The 22,462-nt window shown below is 42.1% G+C and overlaps 2 protein-coding genes across 2 annotated transcripts; one reads left to right on the forward strand and one right to left on the reverse strand.

The window, feature by feature from the left end:
* Nucleotides 1-933: 933 nt before the first annotated feature.
* On the reverse strand, nt 934-21,884 carry LOC123973591 (GRIP and coiled-coil domain-containing protein 2). Its single transcript, XM_046053765.1, has 24 exons — nt 21,717-21,884; nt 20,934-20,996; nt 20,706-20,790; nt 20,530-20,609; nt 20,266-20,370; nt 19,605-20,109; nt 16,841-18,699; nt 16,059-16,122; nt 15,788-15,888; nt 15,406-15,504; nt 14,363-14,482; nt 13,185-13,349; nt 12,814-12,918; nt 12,196-12,358; nt 11,623-11,723; nt 11,335-11,412; nt 11,063-11,200; nt 9,115-9,236; nt 8,286-8,462; nt 7,818-8,026; nt 5,384-5,611; nt 4,946-5,085; nt 3,087-3,288; nt 934-2,741 (listed from the first exon to the last, which is right to left on the reverse strand). The coding sequence occupies exons 1-24, from the start codon at nt 21,720-21,722 to the stop codon at nt 2,668-2,670; spliced, it is 4,989 nt and encodes a 1,662-aa protein (XP_045909721.1). The 5' UTR covers nt 21,723-21,884; the 3' UTR covers nt 934-2,667.
* On the forward strand, nt 3,606-4,912 carry tmem223 (transmembrane protein 223). Its single transcript, XM_046053766.1, has one exon. The coding sequence runs from the start codon at nt 3,767-3,769 to the stop codon at nt 4,589-4,591; it is 825 nt and encodes a 274-aa protein (XP_045909722.1). The 5' UTR covers nt 3,606-3,766; the 3' UTR covers nt 4,592-4,912.
* Nucleotides 21,885-22,462: the final 578 nt, after the last annotated feature.

The following is a 22,462-nucleotide window of genomic DNA, read 5'->3' on the forward strand; positions in this document are numbered from 1 at the left end:
CAATAGTTTTAATAGTACATCTTCATTTTATCATTGTAAAGATCAGTGTCCTTGTCCATGCTATCAGGTAGTACATGCTCCCCATGTTAATACAAACATACTCATTTTAACCACAAGTGATACAAAGTTGGCTTTGTGGGCGATATAGTGTGGGATCACACTATATCTTTAACTTTACATCTGAACCAAACACCATGTTATCTGAATCTCTGTGCCTCTTACTCTGTCCCCTTTAAAAGATCCATTTAGGTTTGAGCGCCCAGTGAAAGTTCAGAGAAGCAAATAACGTGTCTGAGTGTGCAATGCTACAACTATTGCACATATTCAGATGTCTTCATTTAGCCTAGTCAATGCTCATCAGTGTTGTTTCCAGGATAAATTAGTTTATTCGCTGTGAAATTCTTATACAGCCAGTCTCTAGCAGGCTTCAGTCTAAATATAAAAAAACCCCATCTTTTTTGTTTTTTCTTGTTTTTTGATTCTGAAAACAAAAAGAAAAAAGGGATCTGAACAGTTTGAGTGTACACGGATCGCAAGGGCCTTAGAATTCTTCATCTCAGAGGTATACACAGAAACAGAAGTCAGGTTCAGTCTTGTAAAGTAGCTCAAGGACTTCAGAGATCTGATTTTCATCCGAGTGTTTGAACCCCCCTCACAAAAACACCAGTGCCTAAAATATCTGCCAGTTCCTAAAAGCTGGGGACCCATACTATATGTTACTTACACAAAAATTTGGGCTAATAAACACTTCCGGATTCACAATTGGGCTCTATAGGCTGGTCAATCCACCACAGCTGCTACTTAAAATACTATGACCCTTTGAGGGTACATGGCAGCAGTTGAACCTAGAGAACATGAATGGACCTCAGCTGTATGACCTTCGTATCAAAATATGAATAAATAAGAAGGTTTAATGCAAAGTAGCCGCAAACATTCTAATCCACGCTGACTTTATTTTAGTTTACAGTTGGAAATAACCAGGAAAAAACAAGAACTGCCTTTGAAATAAATTGCTCTGCAGTGATTTAGTTAACACACATTAAACGCTCTTTCATTCTTATACAGATAAGATTCTACACTAGCGTCTGCTCACATTAACCATCATAAATATAAACCCCTTTGATAAAAATACATTCACTTGCTTAAGGAATCACAAAAAGCTGCCACTGGAATGAGAAATTTAACAGTTAACTTCATCATTGGTAGGACACAAGCAAAAATACATTAAATCAACGTAAGAGCAGGTGGATGTGTGTTTAACAGGGAGGGGGGACTTCTGTGCAGTAAATTTCTTTTCCCCACCTCCACAGGGAGGTCAGAGGTCATAGTAAGACACATTAAATGCAGCACCCATGGGTCTGATTGGGAGTCTTGCTCAAGGACACTTTAGCAGGGTGGATGTTCTTGCTTTCATGGTGGCCGTCCTTCAACAAGACAGCCTTGCAGATGGAGTTGCAACAAATCTTCAAACAACAGCACAACTGACAAAACCAAAAAGTACAAGACAAAATACAGAACTACAATAACAGTTTGGCATTAAATAATAATAACAACCACAACAAACAGTAACAACCAATTACACAGTAACCAGAACAAAATCAGAAACCAACTGTCAGTACAGGATATAATTAATCAAAACCCATGGATTGAAAATTAAACTGCTCCTGATTTCAGAATGTGAGGCATTAGTGAACAACTGCAGAAGTAGTATAAATATATAAATGATATTATGATAATGTTCAGTCACCTTGGTCAGGTGAACCTGAGAAAGTAGAAACGCACTCCTTTGTACTTGAAAGACTTAAACGGACCATACAGGAGGTTTAGCATGTATTTAACATTGCTGCTGATTGTTTTCTAAAGCATGCTGCATTTTCTTAATGTCTTTTTTCTACCTTCCAGGCAACAACTAGTAACAACTTAACAACTTAATTTTCATACTGCAAGGAATGGGGAAAAAATGGCTGCCACTAAGGTAGTAAAAACGCTTCAGTATGCCCTTGAAAAATATTCACAAGACACAAAAAGCAGGTGTGATTTGTATTAAAAAAAGCTCAAACTCGAGTATAGTCCTTTAAGTGTACTGCACTACAGAGTACTACTACTACTGAAAACTATAATCAAGTAATCTCATGTCATTAACTGCACCCCTTGATTAATTCCTCCTGCCACAATTTGTGCACCTTATGTGCATTATACAATGTGATTGTAACATAACCTAAACATAATGTATTATATCCACGGACATTTTTCATAGTGCTAATGATGCCTTTTAATGCCATATGAGCTCCACTTCAAGTAGGTGTAACCCTCATGTCCAGTAAATGTAAATACAATGTCAATAGTAAGGAAGACGGACATTTTTCACAGTTAACATTCATTGGTAAGAGACTAATGTAACTATTGCACTGCAAACTCAAATCAATATTCGTGTCGAATGTTTTGGTTTCATCTCTACCACACGCTGCCATTCTTTTCTGATACATTCCTCGGGCCCTTCATTTGAGTTCCCAAAATGATGTAAATGCCCCAGTTAACATCACACGTTTGCCAGCATTTCGAATGTACTGCATCACTGCTTAGTACAGGTTTTCACAGAAAATAAGGCCCAGTAACGTCTTAGCGCTGTGCTTCTATTGTTTTTGTTGGGTTGGTTGATCATCAAGTCTATCTGATCCCAGACCAGCTGTGGAGATACGAGGTCCAACCTGAGCCCCGAGCCCCGGACCCCTCTTCCTCACCTGCACAAAGGAGATCAAAGCACACTTGGTTATAAATGATGGATATTACTGACAGTAAATCCTATAGCACTTCAATAACAGGAAGAGAAAGGTGTGTGTGGGAACATAACCATGATTAACCATTTATTGGAACATGTGTGTGCTCTCAGATACTGTCTGTGTGCATTGCTGTGTCGTTTGTGTGATACAGTTAATTACAGCTACAGATTAGTCAATGAAGCAAGTCACATTTACTCACACCTATTGTATATGACATATTGTATTTTAGGTGCACTGGACAAAATCTGTAGTGAGACGCAAAGCAGTATGTTTTAATTTTATAAAACCTGTTCAACTAGTACATACCATGCGCAATGGCAGCCAGTTTGCTTTTCTCCTCCGGACTGAGCTGCAGCATTGTGTGAATGACGGGCAGAAGCGCCTGCCTCTCGCTGCCAGACTGCAGGAAGATGAACTGCAGCAGGACGTTCTTCAGGTACTCCAGATTGGCCACGCTCTTCTCCCTCTCCTGGTTTCGCTCTAGACGCCGCACTTCACTCTTTAACAACTATGGGGTAGAACATATCAGGCACCTTAAATAACAAAACCCGGTGCTTTTGCAAAGTCTCTGCATATAAAATTAACTGGATCCCAAAATAATGCATACCAACCAACACATCAATCTCTGACTAAATAGGCTGTCTGACAACGTGAAGGCAAATAATACCATGACAAAGAAAACATCATTTTATAAAGAAGAAATATAAACAACTTCTTACACCCTGTCAACCTATTATTAGATTAATAAGTTTTGTTGGTTTTAAGAGCAAAACGCGATCTTTACACCAGCGGCAACCCATTTTGGTCAGCTCTGCTTTCCGTAACTTTACGCCCTACGTCACACAACAAATATGGCGGCGCAGCGCTCCAGTATGTTGGGAGAGAAAAGTTAAAACAAGCGTTATTTAACGTTTTCTGAACGTATACTGTCGCATGTCTCTGGTTTAATAGTTGTAGCAAACGTAAAGCCATTTATCGCCGTGAAAATGGGCTTTGAGCGTTTGCTCTGCGGGGCACTGGAGTGTTACTCCGGACAGTTTCGACTCGTTAACATTCAGCTTAAAGTCAGAGTCTTTCAAAATGCGTCGATGTCCACGCAGAGTTCCCCGAGCACGTCAGACATGGTTAGCCGGTTTACAGCTGTAGCAGGTCTGTGCAGTAGGATATTTGTGCACACAAGCCGCCCCGGTGCCGCTCACAGACAGCTGCCTGGCCGCCGGAGCCTCTGCACCTCCGCCCAGCCCTCCAGAGACGTCACCCTGTTCGAGCACGACAGGACCCGCTTCTTCCGGCTCCTCTCGCTCTTCTGCGGCGGCCAGTTTCTCTTCTGGACATACCTGGCCCACTTCGCTTACACCGGTCTCAGAGACACAAAGGGCGCCGCAGAGAAAGGAAAAGCCAAGGCGACCACCACCACCACCACCACCGGGCTGGCTGGGATGTGGAGTTTTGAGATGAACCTGGGGTCAAACACCTGGAGGTACGGCTTCACGCTGGGATGCCTGGCGATAGGAGCAGGGATGGTCGGCCTCGGGGTTCTGTTCTGCCGGCGCTCTGTCAGCCAGGTGGTTTTACACCAAGGTGGGAGGATGGTGACAGTTTCCACACAGTCACCTTTGGGACCAGGCCGAGGACGGAGAATAACAGTCCCGCTGTCCCAGGTGGCCTGTCATGCTCACAGACAGGAGTCCCCCTCATTCATCCCCCTCAGGGTCAAAGGACACAAGTTCTACTTTCTCCTGGACAAAGAGGGGACCCTGAACAACTCTCGGCTGTTTGATATCACTGTTGGGGCTTACCGGCCAGTTTAAGTTATTACACCGTTGCCAAAACTGTTGGACACCAACACTTATCCACATTCAATTTTACATGGCTGCCAAATAAATATGTCAGTTTCTGTTTGATTTGCTCTCTTCAATTAAATACAATCTTTCAGATCAAATAAGGAAATTAGGTTAATTTATGCCTACTATCTGACATGACCTAGCCATGTTGTTGATACCATCACAGTGAGATACATTTAAAGAGGGGTTTTAAAATAGATTCATGAAATATATTGAAAAGTATTTCATATTTTAAACGATTTATTAAATTGTAATTAAACTGACAAGAAAATTAAATGGATTAATGTCTTTGTGCTTTGTGTGTAGTGCATATATACATACAGTGATCTGCTCCATGAGAACCGCATTGGTGGCCTCAGTTTCATGTAGGAGGCTGTTCATATGCTCCATACTGCGGGTGGCTGTGCTCAGCTTTTGACTTAGCTCTTCTTTGGTAGGCTCCACCGTCCACACAAATGGCTCTAAACCAAAAACCAAAGACACAGGTTTAAAAATCTTGGTATGGGAAGAGAAGCTGGTTTTGCTCAGTTTGGGCCTCAAGTAATCCTACATAGCATAGATGATCACATTTGAGTCACTTTCAGAAATGAAGTAGGTTGTTTTAAAAACCATATATGGTTTCCTTGCTGTTCTTGTTTTTGATCACCATTTTGGGTCAGATATTGAATTTTTTTAACTTGTGAGACAATTGACGTATGTAGACAATGCTTTTATAAACTGAGTAACTGCCACAAGGTGCACCTCTTCATTCAAACACACCTTGTTTTGGGTCTGGGGACGTGAGAAGCTGCTCCAGAGAGAGCAACGGCGTAAGAGCAGGAGAGGAGCTCTCCGTCTCAGTGGTCTCCATGCCCTCGCCCTCCTCCCTGGCCATAGACTGGAGGTCGTTGAGGGCCATTAGTCCCAGTCCCGCGTGGTTCTGATCTGCACTTCTACGCTGGGGGTCTGAGGACAGCGGCTTACGGCCGGACTGGATCGACACAGAACCTGAAAGAGTGATGATGAATACAAACACGTTAAAAAGCAGACAAGCAACAACAACAAAAAAAAAAACTACATTTCAAAATACAAGTATGTTCAGTTAAGGGTGAGTTGCTTAAACTAGGATTAGCTTTAAAACTGGATAAAAAAACAAGTTATCTTATAATTAGTCAAGCTTGAAACCTACTAAAAGTATCAGATACCATAAACCATTATTTAAAGAGGTGGTATTATGCTCATTTTCAGGTTCAAAATCTTAATTAGGGGTTGTACCAGAACAAGTTTACATGGTTTAATTTTCAAAAAACACCATATTTTTCCTCATACTGCACATTAGTAATCATGTCTTATACAGTATGTTGTTACACTGAATTATTTTTATTTAAATCATAAAATAGATCAAGTTTCAGCTATGACCAGTCCTATTCCCCACTGGTGTGGGAACCCACCCTTAATGTATTGCCATTAATTACATAAACTGTTTATTGTATTTGTTAAGTTCAATGCAAAATTATTTGTTATTTATTTGCTGCCCTATGTTACCCAGTTTGAAAGTTGCATATACATTTTTTGGGTGTCTACTTTGTCAAAGAGCACCTCTGGACTGCCTGTGCTGAAGCAGTATGATCAATACTTTACCACATAAAACAGATTCCCTACTTAATTGAACACAAAGTTGTGAGTCTGTGTCCTTCTTCAATGTGACATGAAGAATGGGGCACCAGGCACACTCTGGTATTAACCAGTTCAGCTGGCATAAACAATGACCGCAAATGTGAAGAGTGGTTGGCGAGAGAGAAGGGTGAGGCACTTTAGAGAGTGGGTGGACATAAAAGAAGATTGTGATCAATGGACCTGGAACTGAACCAAAAGACCAGACAATACCCCAATCCCCTCACCTTCCCACCTCCAGGCTGGTCCTCTACCTCCTCTCACTGAGCGGATGAAGGAGAAGAGCAAGACGCTGAAGTCCTGCTACATGAATGTATCAGTTTCTGTGTGTGTAAACGCATCAAGAGTTTGACCAGATGTTGTAGTCTGATCAGAATTTAGAATAACTAACAATTAGGCTTGTCCTGATGGCATGAGGCCAGTAGGAAAGCCTGGTTGGCACCTAGAGTTCACTGGGCCATTCAGACAAGTGTGGAAAAATCTTCTCCTGTCACATCCTCCTTATTAAGTGCTTTAGGATGTGCACAGATCTAATGAATCAAAAAAGTTACAGCCTCGACACTCAGGAGACCAGATTCAGTATAAATCAAGCTGTAGTCGTAAAAGAAAGCTACGAGGGAAAAAAGGACACCAATTCATAGAATGAATTTCCTGGACATGATATAAACCACAGGTAAACACTGACTCTCTGCAGAGACACAACAGTCAGCAACATAGAACAGCAGCTGCCTCCACTGGTTTATAACTTATAAAACACGTTTTTTGGAATTAATATTCATATTTATTTATGTACTGTTGATTTGTTTAGGAGTAAATGGAACAAAACATGACAATGAACATAGATCAGTTTGACTGTACATTACAGCTCATTCATAAAAGATATATATGAGGCCAGTATAATTGTCCCGGGGCCAGCAGTTTTATGACCTCCCTGCCAGTAAAACACACCACTGTTGAACCCTTTTGCGTTTTAACTGCCATTAAATCCAAATATATTGGTAAGAAGGCTTATACGTGACGTTCAGTAATGGCTAATATTGGCCCTGTACATCGGGCCAGTCCTGGCGTGCATGAGGAGCCGCTAATGAGGAGTCTCTCCAGATGCCACAGTGAGCTGTTTGCCACACTGAGAGGTGGGAACAGAGCTGAGGAGCCTCGCCAACACCTGGCCATACTGAAGAGACAGAGAACACGAACACACACACACACACACACACACACACACTCTCTTTCCTTTGCTTGTCAAATGTGTGTATTTGCTGTTTGACTCTAGAGGGCAGCTGTGTGGGAGGTGATGAATGAGCTTCCAATGCTGCTCTGTCAATAAACACACCAACACACCCTCTTCCTCTGTTCTCTCCCGCTATTCCTCTCATAGAAAGCCAGAGTAAACAAGATGAAGCACTCTCTTAACACTTGATGCTTTGATGGACCTCTCTATACGACACCATTCATGCACACCGTGAGCTTACTGCGGTCTGTTTGAGCAATATTCTTCAACCATTTTAATGGATCGAGTTTGTAATTTCGTAATGCTTACTGTTCTGGCTCTGCAGGTTGAAGAGTTGCTCCTCGACGCGGGTCAGCTGGCCCTGCAGGGTCTCCACAGTGGCCCGGTGGTCGTCCTGCAGCTTCCTCATCTGCTCCCTGTAGATCTGGCGCTGGGCCTCGACCTGGGAAGACAGGTCGGCCTGAGCCTGGGACAGATCTGACCGCAGAGCCACGTTCTCCGACTGCACCGACATCAGCCTGGAGGTGGAGACAGAGAGAGGGGAACTTAAAGGAAGAATTTAGAGACTCCTCATTTAGTAGAGAATCAGTAGGAATGGCATATGACAGGAAAGTGAAAAGAAGAGTGAAAACTATTTTCCAGGTCAAATCAGTTTATAATAGATAAATTGTTCTAATAAATCATAAAGGCAAATATGAAGTGTGACCGAACATTCAATATATCAACATGGTAGAATGGTCAAGTTCAATTGTTCAAGACAGGGTCCAGCCAGCTCACCTCTCACGGAGCTCAGCCTCCTTGCAAACTGTTTCCTGGAGGATTTTGTTGTGTCTCTCCAGCAGAGTGTCGTGTTCGGTCTGGAGCTGCTGCAGCTCTGCTGTGCTGCTCTGGAGGCTCTGCTGGCTCTCTGCCAGCCTGGACCTCAGCTGCTCTACCCGAGAGGACAACTGCTCCCTGCCAGACACACCATATATTACTATATTCATATATCACTCTTACAGTGTTGACCGACACACGCTGCTATTTAGTGTTCACTTTTAATATGGTTCATAGCTGCAATTCTGCCCACCCTCCTCATCTGTCTGCATGTTTTTCTGCCCTCTCAAGGCCAAAAATGTATTAATGCATCTTTAAGGGTGTTTGAGGATATTCACATTCTGGGTGGCCAGTGAAGGAACAGTCCTTTTAATAATCAGAAGGAGGTTTATTGCCGAGTAGTGTTTTACACATACAAGGAATTTGCTTTGGTGTTAAGGTGCTACACGCAGACAGACATACAGCTGACATAAATAGATGTCGATGTAGATAATACACTGTCTCCTCAATTTCAAACAGTGACAGGGTTATAATTTTGCCACTGTTGACCCAATATACTGTAGATGTGAACACCCTCAAATTAAAGCTGAGATTCATCCTGTTAACCACAGAGTCAACGTTTTACTTAATATCCAATGTGCTGGAGTACAGAGTAAGCACAACAACAAAAAAAAAAAAAAAACTGTCCACTGTAGGTTACAAACAGGATGCAATTCACCATCACCCTTTCCGATTGCCTCCCTGCGTCTTCCTTGGTTGTGTGTATTATTCATACTGGTATTGTCCTTACCTCTCAAATTTGCCGGAGTCTCCTTCACCCTGGGCAGTCGTCTTGCTCTTCTGCTGTTTGAGCACATTGTGTACTCGCACCTTGTAACTCTCAAACTCCCCAGCCGTTGCCATAAGCTCAGCCTGGAATCAAAACAAAGATTAAGCAGATATATACGGTGACGCACAGGTGACCCAAGGACATAAACTATATTTTTATTGGTTTGGTTTTATTGTAGACATCATTTGATGTTTGTCCAAATGGACAAAGACCTGTATGTAGTGATTATCATTTATTCACAAATTACGTTTCACATAATGCATCATATAGTCACCACCCCACTGCATAACCCTTTCTCCTATTTGATCTAATTGTTGATGTTCAGCCCAATTCAGCACTAACATTCACTGCACCCACTCACCTATTTCTGGACAAACACCAAAAGGTTTTTAATGATGTGTGTCTGTCCGTGCAAATGTACATATAAAATTTTCTTGTGCCACATTTCTTACAAGATCCCATATTCGCATTATAAGACTCAGATGAGCTATCTTTACACTTTTAAATACTTTTACATTTCTCATCTTTCCCACATAGTGATTTTCATGCACTACCCCTTTGCCAAAAACAGGTGGTTTAAACCATCCAGTAGCGATGCACTCTTTCATTCATTAACCTATATAAATATCTGACACAGTAAGGTTGAGTCGCCATTAACAATGGGCCGAAACACTTTTCACACAGGGCCATGCAGGTTTGGATTCTTTCATTTAAAAACGTATGTGTTTCCTTGTGTTATCTTTGTCTAATATTTCAAAAGTGCAACAAAAAATAAGAAGTCAGGAAGGGGGGAAACACTTTTTCACACCACTGTACGTGTTAATGCGAGTGCTGATTTAAGAGAAAGGAGAAAGGGGTGTAAGAGGAATAGAAGAATGGGGGTCAGTACATGACACAACACCTACACAGATTTTGATTAATGCGACGTAGAAAATATTATAAACCTCCAAGCTAGACCTGCTAAGACAGGAGTCATTAGCTGACCCCACAAGTGTTCACTTCCAGCTCTAGTTATTTCTCACTTGTAACTGCCCTTTATAGAGAGACAACTGTTAGACTGATAAGGTAGAGACAGTAGCTCAGGCATCAGGCTAGCAGATATCAATCTTCTCTGGGAATCTGGCAAGTTTGAGTCTTACAAGAATGTTTACAAAAACATACTGGCTCCACAGATTAGAGTACAACTCATGAATAGTACTAGATTCAGTATGACAAAGCGTTGTCTAAACATCAGATCAGATAGATTTGTTGTTCTAGGTTACGCCCCGCTAAAGATGATCTAAGAGGGAAAACCTACAAGCACTATGGTGGAAGACAGAAACATAAAAGGGACAAAAGATCCTTCAGATTTGGATTGTTTGTTTTCACATATTGTATGCTGGCACTGTATCTCCTCGGCCAGGTGCAATAAACCATGTTGTGCTAGTCTCCGAAACTTCTTCATCAAAACTAAACCTGGCTCACAATATTTCTTCAACAATTTCAGCTTCTTAATTAGGAGAACTTTACTTAAATAAAAGTTGTTGCCTCGGGCATTTGGAGCTTATGAGACATTTTTACAATTTATTTTAGATTGTGAAGACTAAATGATTAATCAAAAATAGACACATTAATAATGAAAATATTCAAGAGTTGCAGCCCCATTTAACATCAATCTGTAAGTACTGAGCACGAGCTGGTGCAACATTCACTTAACTTCATCAACGCTGAAAGTGTGCTCTTATCGTTTCAACATCTCAGTCTCCTGCTGATGTGCTCTTATGCAATGCACTTCACTCATTCTGGTGGAGCAGTTCAGTGGTCAGTGTGTGTATTCTGTATGTAGTCTACATGTACGTGTGAAGAGGAAGATTGGTAGATCCTGAACAAAAGATCAAAAGAAGAAATAAAACATTGAATGTGTGTGTACCTTAGTAGTGTCTCTCTCCTGCTGCAAGCTGTTGATGTGTTGCTGCAGGGAGCTGCTGGTTCTTTGTTGCTGTTCCAACGCAGACCTCAGTTGCTCCTGCAGACGATGGCGCTCGGCCGCCAGCTCGCACACCTCGATCTCAACGCGCAAACACACGGCACACACTTTAATATGTGACTTGTGCAGGACTGAAATGTTTATTTGTATAACTATATATATTATCAAAAGGGATCACTGGGAGAAGGTTTGCTGGGAAGTGTTGGCTGTGTTACCTTGGAGCTTTCTAGCTGCTGTTGGTTAGCCTCCAGCTCTCCTTTCAGAGAAGCCTGCAGCACCAGGAGGGAGCTCTCCTGCACGTATGCACACACAGTGAACACTGAAATGCATACACCCATATACACAAACATGGCAACATACGCAAAATGATTCACTATTCCCAACATCTTCGAGGCATCTCCCACAGTTATTTCCACACATCGTTGCATAACACTATTTACATTCATCAGGCAGCAATGTTACACAGCAAAAGGAAATCCAGTGAGATGCACGCACACACACACCTGTTTCTTGGCATCGGCTAAGTCTTTTTTGGTCTTCACCAGCAGCTGTTTCATCTTGGAGGTCTTCTCCTCCCCCTGGTCCAGCTGGGACTTCAAAGCCTCTGGAAACACACACACACACACACACAGAGACAAATAAAATGGTTTAGGTGAAATTTATGCTGCAGTATTTTTATTTAAGGACACTTTCTTCAGTATTTTAGGAGTGGTGACGGAGCAGTGGATAAGATGCCTGCCTTTGGTGTCAGAGACCCGGGTTTAACCCCTAGTTGCTCCAGAGGTGTGCGACCTCTGACATAATTAGCAATTGTAAGTCGCTTTGAATAAAACCGTCAGCTAAATGAATAAATGTATTTTGCCTTCATTACACAGCTTGACAGTGTGGAGCAACAGGAAACATGTAGAGAGACAGAAGAATGACGTGCAACAGAGGCCCATGTAGTTGCTTGTTAGACAGTGAATCACTAAGGCTCCGCAGGAATAACAAACTAGGTTGGAGCCAATCCCAGGCGACACTGTAGAACTTGTAGAAGTATTAATCTATGTGATAAAGTGTAAATGTCTAAAACATACCGATTTCTTGATTGAGGGTGTCTTCCTTCTGGGTCAGTGTGTTTATCTGGGCCTTTAACTCCTCAGCACGCTCATCTTTATCTAAGAGTTTGGCGTTGAGTTCTTTCACCAGGCGTTCGTAGTCGGCCATCTCCATGTCCAGTAGAGAGCTTTGCTGTGCCTCCTAGTGGCAGAGCCAATATGCTAAATCATTACAGGAACAAAGCTAAAACATCATCTCCCCGTCAGTCAGGTCATGTATCTCAAACTTTTAGGGGAAGAAAAGACGTGGTTTGTAATTAAAAACTAATTTTAATACTTTTAAAAATACATTTACAGTGTCCTGTAAATAAGAGAAATATTTGTTTGTTCAGTATCAACCTCAAAAGTAATGCATTTGTTGGGTTGTACTAACAATGTGACAAAGTCAGACTTCCCGGCAGCTTCCGTGTACACTACTGTACTATGTAGGTCTCCACTAATGGAAAAGAAACAACAGCTCTTGTGCTGTGGGCTACAATTGCTCTCTTTCTCTATGAGAGGTGCTGCTGTTGCTGCAGGCCGCCATCACCAGCCAAGTCGCTTGACTGGACAGGCCCTCAGAGACACACTAGTATCTGAGAAGCTGTGTGTGTGTACCTTGCGTAGCTGCTCCAACTCCTGGGCAGTCTGCTGAGACTGCTGCTGCTGCTTGCGGAGCTGGGCTGTCAGCTCTTCTACCTCCTTCTTGGCAGATGACAAGTCCTAGGGAGGCAAGCACACACGCACACACACACGTTGAAAGGTTTTCAATATGTATATACTGTATGTTTTATATTATTATATCAAAAACTTACAGCAGTTTCAGTCTTAAGACTGGTTTATTCAGATGTGAGGAAGCCTAAAGTATTTGTAAAATTGCTTTGTCTAACGTTTCGCCCTCTGTGTGGTTATTTTATAAATAGGGCGCAGAGGATGGCATTATTAGTACACAAAAGTAATACAAAGAATCCATCTCTCCTTATTTCTACCTTGATCTTCTGTTCTTTCATAGTTCTCTCGGCCAGCAGGTCTCTGTCCAGACTGGCGGACTGTCTTTGCAGCTCCTGGTTTTGGGCTTCCAGCTGCCTCACTGTGTTCCTCATGGTCTCCACACTAGCCAGCAGGTCCTCCTTCTCACTGCTCAGTGTCTCCGTCTGTAAAAGCATAAAAATTTCATGTTACTATCCCTGTCAGGTGATGGACTTCTCAGGAAAAAGGAGTTTACTGGTAGAGAGAATGTGATTTAATGATATTTGTGAAATGAACAAGGGTGAGGCAACTTAGTTAAAGATGAGCTATAAAATGCTATTTATATTCAGCTGTCTTTTATCTGACAAAATTCATCAGTTTTTGTGATTTCACTGTCAAGCGTATCTAGGGACTACTGATTATATGATATTCTATGATCTTTTAAAACCCCACTGAAAAGAAGTGTGATCTCACGCAAAGAGAGAATGCTGTGTTTTACTCATTTCAGATTTTCACCAGGAAATGCACATTTAGGCAAATGCACCACACCTGCATGGACACATGTGACACATTTCAAAGTCATTCATGCAAAACTGACAGCGTCAGGCTCTGAGGGATTTCTCTGCAAGGAACACTGAACCAGCAGCAGCAGCAGGAGCAGGTACCTCCCATCATCTGTCAGCCAAACACTGAAACTATGATTAGTAAACAGAGATGTCCAGACGTAGTCATAGATCCCAGACGAGCTTTCAGTCTACCCCCCACACCACCCCCGAGACCCATAAGCGCACACAAGAATAAACCTGTGCCTCAGAAAATGGTGCTGCACTCGCACACAGCAGATGGAAGCTATACTCCGCTCCATTTACCTGCCTGTTGTTCTCTCATTGGAAAGGAACAGTTATGAGCTTTGGGAGAGGAGTGTATTTATATATAAACAAAATCTCTCCCTAGCTCACCAAGTCACATCTGATGGGCTATTTGTGTGTTCCGGGCTGTCAAGCATAGCAGGGTAAAGTATCGCTGGCTAAAATGACTCACTGTAAATCAGAAGGGGACTGAGTTATGCGAGACGTATTGGAGAGATGTATTCCCGGACAAAGTGGCACTGCTAAGATTTACTGGCGGGTGAGAGCAGTTTGTGTGCTTGTTAGTGGTAAAGCGTGGGTGTGCGTGATTGAGTGTGTATCTGTGTTACCTGTGTGACAGCACTGCTGAGTCGTTTGGTCAGCTCAGCGATCTGTCTCTCGGCCTCCTCCGCCTTCTCTCTCTCCTTATCCAGTTGCTCCGTCTGCCTGTCGTAATCTATCTGCAGGTTCTACACACACACACACACACACACACACACATTACTGGAAGCCGGGTTGAACAGCTCAGTGAAGGTAAACACTATGCATCTCAGATATCAGCAGCGTTTATATTTGCGTACGGGACAAAACTCTCATTAGACACAACAGAACGGTTTCTCCTCTAATGGAGAAACAGTCGTAAAGCAGAATGCAGCTTGAGGGCTGTTTATGGAGACCTCTGGGAGTGACATCATGCAAAAAGTCTGTTTCAAAGTGAGTCAATTAGCAACATATCAGGAAAGTATACAATTTGTCAAACTGTCAACTTCATTTTGGGTCAGGCTAACCCGTGCGTCTCTTTTTAATAAAAATGTCTAACTTAAATTCAGATGGCGTGACACATTTGATATACCTGGACACCTGTTCTGCCATTTTCAATGGAGGAAAAGGCACAGTGTAAATATTGCCTTCTGTTGTCTATATTCTTACCTGTCAAACAATAAGCAATATGGATTACATTATATAGTTATTGGTGCTATATTATAGAATCTACCTTAAATATTATTAGTTTTTCAGTTCATCACTTGGTACATCAACTGAAATACTTACAGTAAAATATGTATTCCTACTACACATTATGTTAAATAACAAAGCTTTCTGAGCTGATTCACAACTTACTACACAATAGCGCAGTGATAACAAGTCCTTGTCAGTGGTTAATAATTAAAGTGATAGCAACACAAAATCTTATTGTCCTATCTTTGGGTGGTGATGGGGCAGTGGATAAGACACATGCCTTTGGTGTGAGAGACCTGTGTTCAACTGTGTCATAATGCATGGCCATCAACCTGAAAGCTGTCACTTAACAACAGCTTTTGCAAAAAATGTCTTTGTGGAAATAACTTTTAGTTTGCTTCAGTAAAATGTTCTTCTGTCCCACATAGTGTCCTACCTTGTAGCCTTCAGCACCATGGATGATATCTTTCATGGAGCTGCTCACTTTCTCTCTCTCTGCTTTCAGGGATTCTACTTCCTCTTTGAGGGTTGCAACCTGGAGAAAAAAATATTATGGACTAAGCTGTGAACAATCACTAATCTGCACACTGAGGAGAAAATCTATCCGTCTGTTTATCAAGTGTCCTGAACATGAAACACTTCTGATAGTTCTGATACTACGCACTTTATAAAGAGTTGAAAGCTTTATGACGTTATAATTTCTTTCAATTACAACTGAGGTTATGTCTCTGTTTCCTGACTTTGTGTAAAAACCCCTGCAACATGTTAATTCCTTTGTGTTTACATTAGCAATTAATAAATGTCATGCTTCACTTTACCTCTTTCTTACTAATGTCCAGCTCCTTCTTCGCTTTAATGGCGACTGCCTTGATTTTGTTCATCTTCTCATCCTTTTCTTTGTGCTCTTTCTCCAGGAGAGCTGAGGGGAGCAGCAGTTACAAGGTCTGAACTTACACTCTATAATTTATCACTGGTTCCAAAGGACAGGGCAAACAACAATGTTTTTGAAGGATGATATTTTTTGTAAATTAGCAGTTTGAAATATTAGTTTATTTCATTAACTAACATGGACAAGTGTCACATCCATACCCATTTTCTTTGTGATCTCACTCGCAGCATTTTCCTCAGATGACGCAGACTGTGCGGCAGACTCCTGAGAGAGTGACAGAAGAGAAAGAGAGGAGGAGCAAAGAGCAGAAAACAGAAGAACAAACAAATCAATCACCAGTGTTTTTTTTGGTTTCAAGCTGCATCTAATATTTTTCAGAATTTTCCACAAAAGAAACATTCTCCAAACATCAGTAGTGTTCCTGGTAGAGTGGATAACCCTCCTAGAAACAACTGCAATATTTCTAGAGTTGCAACAAACATTTTATTTATCTATCAGTTAATCTACCATGTTGTTTATAAACTGAGACAGCTGTTTAGTCTACAAAGTGTAAAAAAAAATATCGCCAAATGACTGCCTACAGGGTTCCCATGTGGATGTTTTAAAACTGCTTGCTTTTTTGACCAGTCAAAAAAATTGAATAAAGCAAACAAAGACCTGTAAATGTAAGCTGTTTTACTTGCTAAAAGACTTACGTGCAAGTTTTACAAATTTCTGATTTTGGCAATTCCAAATGGTGGTTTCAGAAAAGGCACCGTTACAAACAGCAATGCACTCAATCAATTGTTGTGGCTGCATGATCACGTGTAATTAGGCAGTTAAAGTAAAATATGGTCAATCACATTCTTATAATTATATAAGAATATTTAGTAGTGAATATAATCAGTTATTATAATCAGGACAACCTTAACTGTTTCATTCACATTTCTTGTGGAATAACATTATTCTACAAAGAACCTGACACATCAGGAGCTCCACTCACCTGGAGAGAAGCCATCTCGGTCCTCAACTGAGAGATGAGGGAATCCTTCTCCGTCAGCTGGTCTTTGAGCTCTCTTCTCTCTTTCTCCACATTCTCCATTTCCCCTTTCTCCGTCTCCTCCTTCTCTTGAGTCACGAGGGAAATGTGAGCCAGCAGTTTCTTGTTCTCCTCATTAACCTTCTCATTGGCTGACTTCATATCCTCCAGGTCTTTCTGCAGGCCTTCGGCATCCTTCACCACCTCCTCCAGGTTCTTTTTCAACATGTTCCTCTCCTGTTCCAGGTCTGTGATACGAGCCTGGAGCTCCCGTTGCACCTCCTCTGATGTTATCACCCCTTGAGCCTCCTCAAGACTGCTCCTCAACAGGCTCCTCTCCTTCTCCAGCTCATCCACGCGTGCTTGGAGCTCCTCTACTCCTTCGTAGGAGTTTCTGAGTATCTCTGACTGATTTTCCTCTAGCACTCTGATGGTGGCACGGGCCTGCTCTGCCTCTTCTGCCAAAGATTTCAACTTTGACTCGAGGTGATTCTTTTGAGATGTCTCCAGCTCTAGCTGAGCCTCCAGGGCTGCCAGCTTTGAGCCCAAAAGCTCCCTTGCTTCCTGGGCTTTGGAAGATCCCTCTTCCAATTTCTGATGGAGGTCAGCCTTTTCTGTGGAGAGGTCTTTGATGGCCAGCTCTAAAGCCAAAACTGACTCCTGCCTTCTTTCCATCTCCTCTTTCAGGCTCTGTGTGTTTTCCCTCTCATCTTTAAGATGTTGCACTACAGCCTCCTTCTCTTTTGTCAAGCTTTGCAACTCCTTCTCTTTCTCTTCCAGCAGTTTCTCAATTTCTTTCGCTCTCTCGTTCAGCATCTGCATTTCCTCTTCTCTGTGCTTAAGCTGGGAATGTATTTTGTCTCGCTCTTCAGTTAGCATGTTGACTGTCTCTTTTAAGTCTTGAGTCACATTTTCCTTCATCTGCAGTTGGGAGAGGATCTCCTCGTTCTGCCTGGTCAGTTCCTCCACAGATTGCTTCAACTCACAGGCTAAAGCTGCTTGTTCCTCCACAGAGTACTGGAGTTTCTGGCCCTCACCTGTGGAACCTTCAAGTTTCAGATTCAGGTCTTCTACGTTCTTCATCACAGTGTTTTTCTCCTCTGTAACCGCTTTCACCCTCTCAGACAGATCATCCCTCTCCTGGCTAAGTTCTTTGATTTTGTCTTGGAGCTCCCGTACAGTATTGGCCCCTTGCTCCTTCATGGCTTTGTACTGAAGAACAAAATCTTTTGTCTTCTCACCCAGTTCAGTCTCAAAACCTTGCAGTATGTTTCTCATGTGTTGACACTCAGCCAGGGCAGAGTCTCTCTCTCTGGTCAAGGCCTCACACTGGGCCTTAAGCTCCTCTGCATTCAAGAGGTTTTGGTCCCCAGGACTGATAGTAGAATCTTTTGATTCATATGGGAGAGAGTCCTCTTTATCTTTGTGTGCTTCACTCTGTAGCTGGAGCTCCCCTTGGACTTCTTGTTGGTCAGGATGCACGCCTATGACTTGGTCACTGGAAGAACCTTCCCGGTTCAGCTGCAATTCATTGATTTTGAACTCCAGCTCTTCTCTCTCCATCTGGAACTCCTCCTTAATCCTCTCCAGGTCCGCCTCAAGCTCACCCTTCACATTACTGAGCAAGGTGAGCTCATCCTGTAACATGGTGTTCTGCGCTTGAAGTTCTTCCAAGGCTGCACTCAGTCTTCCTGTCTCGGTCTCCTCTCCATCACCGGGATAGGAATCACCCTCACTGCAGCCAGACAGCTCCAGCATTTTGGCGATCCCTGAACCGCGGGCAGGTTCCTCGTCCTCCTCTTGCACATCCTGCAGGTAGCTGTCTGGAAAGATATGGAAGGTGTGCAGAATTTAGCAGCATCTAGAGGTGAGGTTGCAGATTCCAACCAACTGAGAACCCTTCCTCACCCTCCTGTTCCAAGCGTGTAGGAGAACATACGGTGGGCCCTAAACTCAAGCAAAACGTGGAAGGCCCTCTCTAGAGCCGGTTCCAATCCACAGAGGAGGACCTGATCCCTCTGTAGATATAAAGGGCTCATTCTAAGATAACGAAAACACAACGATTCTTATTTTCAAGTGATTATACACGCATGAGGGAGTGTGAGAGCGATAACACCAAATTTAACACACCTGCTCCCCATTTACAGGTGAGACCTTCTAACACGAGTCACATGACACCAGGGAGGGAAAATGGCTAATTGGGCCCAATTTGGACATTTTCAGTTGGGGGTGTACTCACTTTTGTTGCCAGCGGTTTAGACATTAATGGCTGTGTGATGTGTTATTTTGAGGGGACAGCAAATTCATATAAGCTGTACACACTCACTAATTTACATTGTAGCAAAGTGTCATTTCTTCAGTGCTGTCTCATGAAAAGATATAATCAAATATTTATATTTTATATGCAAGATGTGCACTCACTTTTGTGAGATACTGTATATGACAATGAAATTATAATAGTAACTCATTTGTCATTAATTAATTAGTTTATGCCATAGCAGGGAGCATAACCAGATATAATATATATATATATTTCAGCAAAATGTGTGGACAGTCAGTCACACAAAAAATATTCAGTTGATGAATCAGTAATAAAAATAACCCTTTGGTGCATAGACTGCATTTTTGCTTGGACTTGTGAAATCACATGCAGGAAACAGAGAGTAGATGTTCACTGTGACAGACCTAGACCCTGTTCCGACCTCTGTCTTGTGAAGGGCTGTCATACCTTTCAGAGCGAGCTGCTCGGTCAGCTCATCGTGGAGCAACATCAGACGCTCCCTCTCCATTTCACAGTCCTCTTCCAGAGCCCTCATTTCCTCCTCGTGCTGCAGACTCTTCTGAACCAGCTCCTCTTTCAGGTTCTCCACCTCCTGCTGGGCCTCAGTCAACTTCCTCTGGTAGCTCTCCTGCACCTCATCGATCTCCTGAGATTTTCGCTCTTGGATCGCTTCCAGTTCAGCTCGAACGGTTTCCAGCTGAGCTTCTAAGCGACGGCTGACTTCTTCAGAGCTCTCTTTTGCGCTGGCATTTTCAGCCAAGTGCTCCCTCTCTCTTTCACTCTCCCTCTTCCTTTCACTTTCTTCACGTTCTTTCAGTAATTTCTGGAAATAAGACACTTCTTCTTGGTGTTTATTGTTGGATTCCTCAATGCTGGTCTCTAGGGTCTTGATCTTCCTTTGGTGATCTTTTATTACATGGTCAAGCTCCCCTTGCAGCACCGCTAGATCTTCCTGCACATAATACCAGTTATTTTGGTGTGTTATGACAATCGGGTTTCATATTAACATACATGCATAAATTAATGGACTTTACAATTACACACAGAAATGTTATAGTGTATTCAGAGAAACCTTTACACATCATACAGTATGTGTGTTGTATTTCACCTTGGCTTGTTGCTTAGTCCTCTCTAGTTCTTTATCAGACAATGTAAGACTTTGCTGAGTTTCTGCCTTCTCCAGTAGTAAGGCATCCATCCTCTCAGTCAGCTCCTATTACACACACACACACACACACACACACACACACACACATTGACACACACACACACACACACACACACACACACACACACGATTTGAATGATACAGCATGTTAAAAGAGGAATATTTATAGCAGACATATGATGAGATGCCACCCTACAAACACACCTGTATCAGAGTGGAGTCATCTGAACTGCTGTTAATGTTTTTGGATTGCTGTTTGAGGGATTCAACTTCTTTTTCCAAATCTGCAAAGGGAAATAATGTCACATGCGTGTACACTACTAGCCCACAGAACCAAAGCATCAAATACTGTTACAGGTTTTTATAGCATTTATAGCTACCTGCACACCTGCCCTTCATCTTTTGCATGGCAGCCATCTGCTTCTTGGCAAACTTGATAAGGTCATCTTTGGACAGTGTGTCCAGCTGAGAATAAGACAATAAGAAAAGAAAGAAACATGAATCTAAAACACTACAATCTAACAATGAATATTGTTAAACAAACACAAACATTTTACAGATATGCAATTGCCTCTCTGAGCTAAAATGTGCTTGTGGATGTGCAGTACCTTTGACTTGGCTGCACCTGCTGGTGATGGAGCTGTAGACTCTGCGCTGGTACCACCAGTGTCCTGTTTCAGCAAAAGGAAAAAGGAAGAAATGACAAACATAACTAGGTACAGACTTCAACTAACCCATTTATGGTCAGGTATACTGTATTTCTTATTGTGTTTTTGACTGCTTGATGTAAGACCTGCCCTGAGAAAAGACCAGTCTTGCAGTCAGCACAGTATTTCCCTTGAAAAATTATTAATTTAAAGTTGCTCATCTTGTTGGCAAAAGGAAATTGTTGATAGAGCATGTTTTTAAAGGTTTTATGCTTTCTTTAGAAGCCACTTTTCACTTCGGCATACATAAGTAGCTTAAAAAAAGGTTCGTCTCTCCCAGTGTCAACATTTACACAAATACACTGGATGGCTAATGCGAGCAGCCTCCACGTATTCGGAAAGCTGACTTTGTGAAATACGGTTAGGCGACATGGTTAATATATTTCTGTTGTACCAGAAGAATATAACGTTAACGCGTCAAACGATTGTCATGTTCTAACTACCAAGTAACATAACGACATTAAGCGCATTTAAATAGTGAGGTTAAGGTTTTGAAAGCAGCAACGGAACATGCAAGTGTTGCCAGACCTGTTTCATCCCTTTTAAACGTGATTATCTTAGCGTCGCAATTACAAACGACAGAGCATTGTATTATCAGCTAACTTGAAGATACACGTATTACTAAGTTGTGTGCAGACTGGCTAAAGCTAATTCCACGATACTGAACATTTAACGTTAACTTACCTCCATCTTAGTCGAAGTTCAGCTACTTTTCAGTCGTCTGACAAACACGGAAAGATAACCGGTAAGTCGACCGGACAGATTCAAAGTTATATCTAAAATATTTTCCAATTTCTTGACGATTTAATACAAAAACATCCCCTCTGTTTTGGTTTTCAGCTCACAGGCTAAAGCAACGACTTACTTCCGTAAACGTCAAACTAGTGACGTGAGTATAATTTACGTCACACATTAAACCGGATACAAGCGATGATCAAAAATCAACACGCGCCTTTTCTTTCCTTTTTTCCTTCGACAGTTTTTTGTAGATTGACACTTATGAATAGTGCAAAGCTAATCTGAATTTATTTCAGATACAAATATATCATCTCTTTTCCTGTGTGGAAAACTACTGATATTCTAATTTAAGTGACACCTTCAAGACACAGATGGTCCCCAGCAACCAACTAACAAGAATTAATCTTAAACCACTATTGCATAGTTGCATTGTATGTCTTGCCGCCTGCAGTACAGTGTTGTGTCTGGATGAAAAAATGTCATCAACAACACAGTGCATGACCTGATGTCTGAGGGCCTCCAGCGTGTGTCATAACTGAGTGATGAAAAGGTCAAATTAAAACCTGAAACCTGTTTTGAGAGAGCTGGTTTAAAGGCCGTTATGTCTGGATGTTCAAATGAGATTCCAATACAGAAGAGAGAGAGGGATAAATACTGAGGCTCAGATCCTCAGGCCATATTTGCTGGAACCA

The sequence above is a fragment of the Micropterus dolomieu genome, linkage group LG07, assembly GCF_021292245.1.
Source record: "Micropterus dolomieu isolate WLL.071019.BEF.003 ecotype Adirondacks linkage group LG07, ASM2129224v1, whole genome shotgun sequence".
Classification (NCBI taxonomy): domain Eukaryota; kingdom Metazoa; phylum Chordata; class Actinopteri; order Centrarchiformes; family Centrarchidae; genus Micropterus; species Micropterus dolomieu.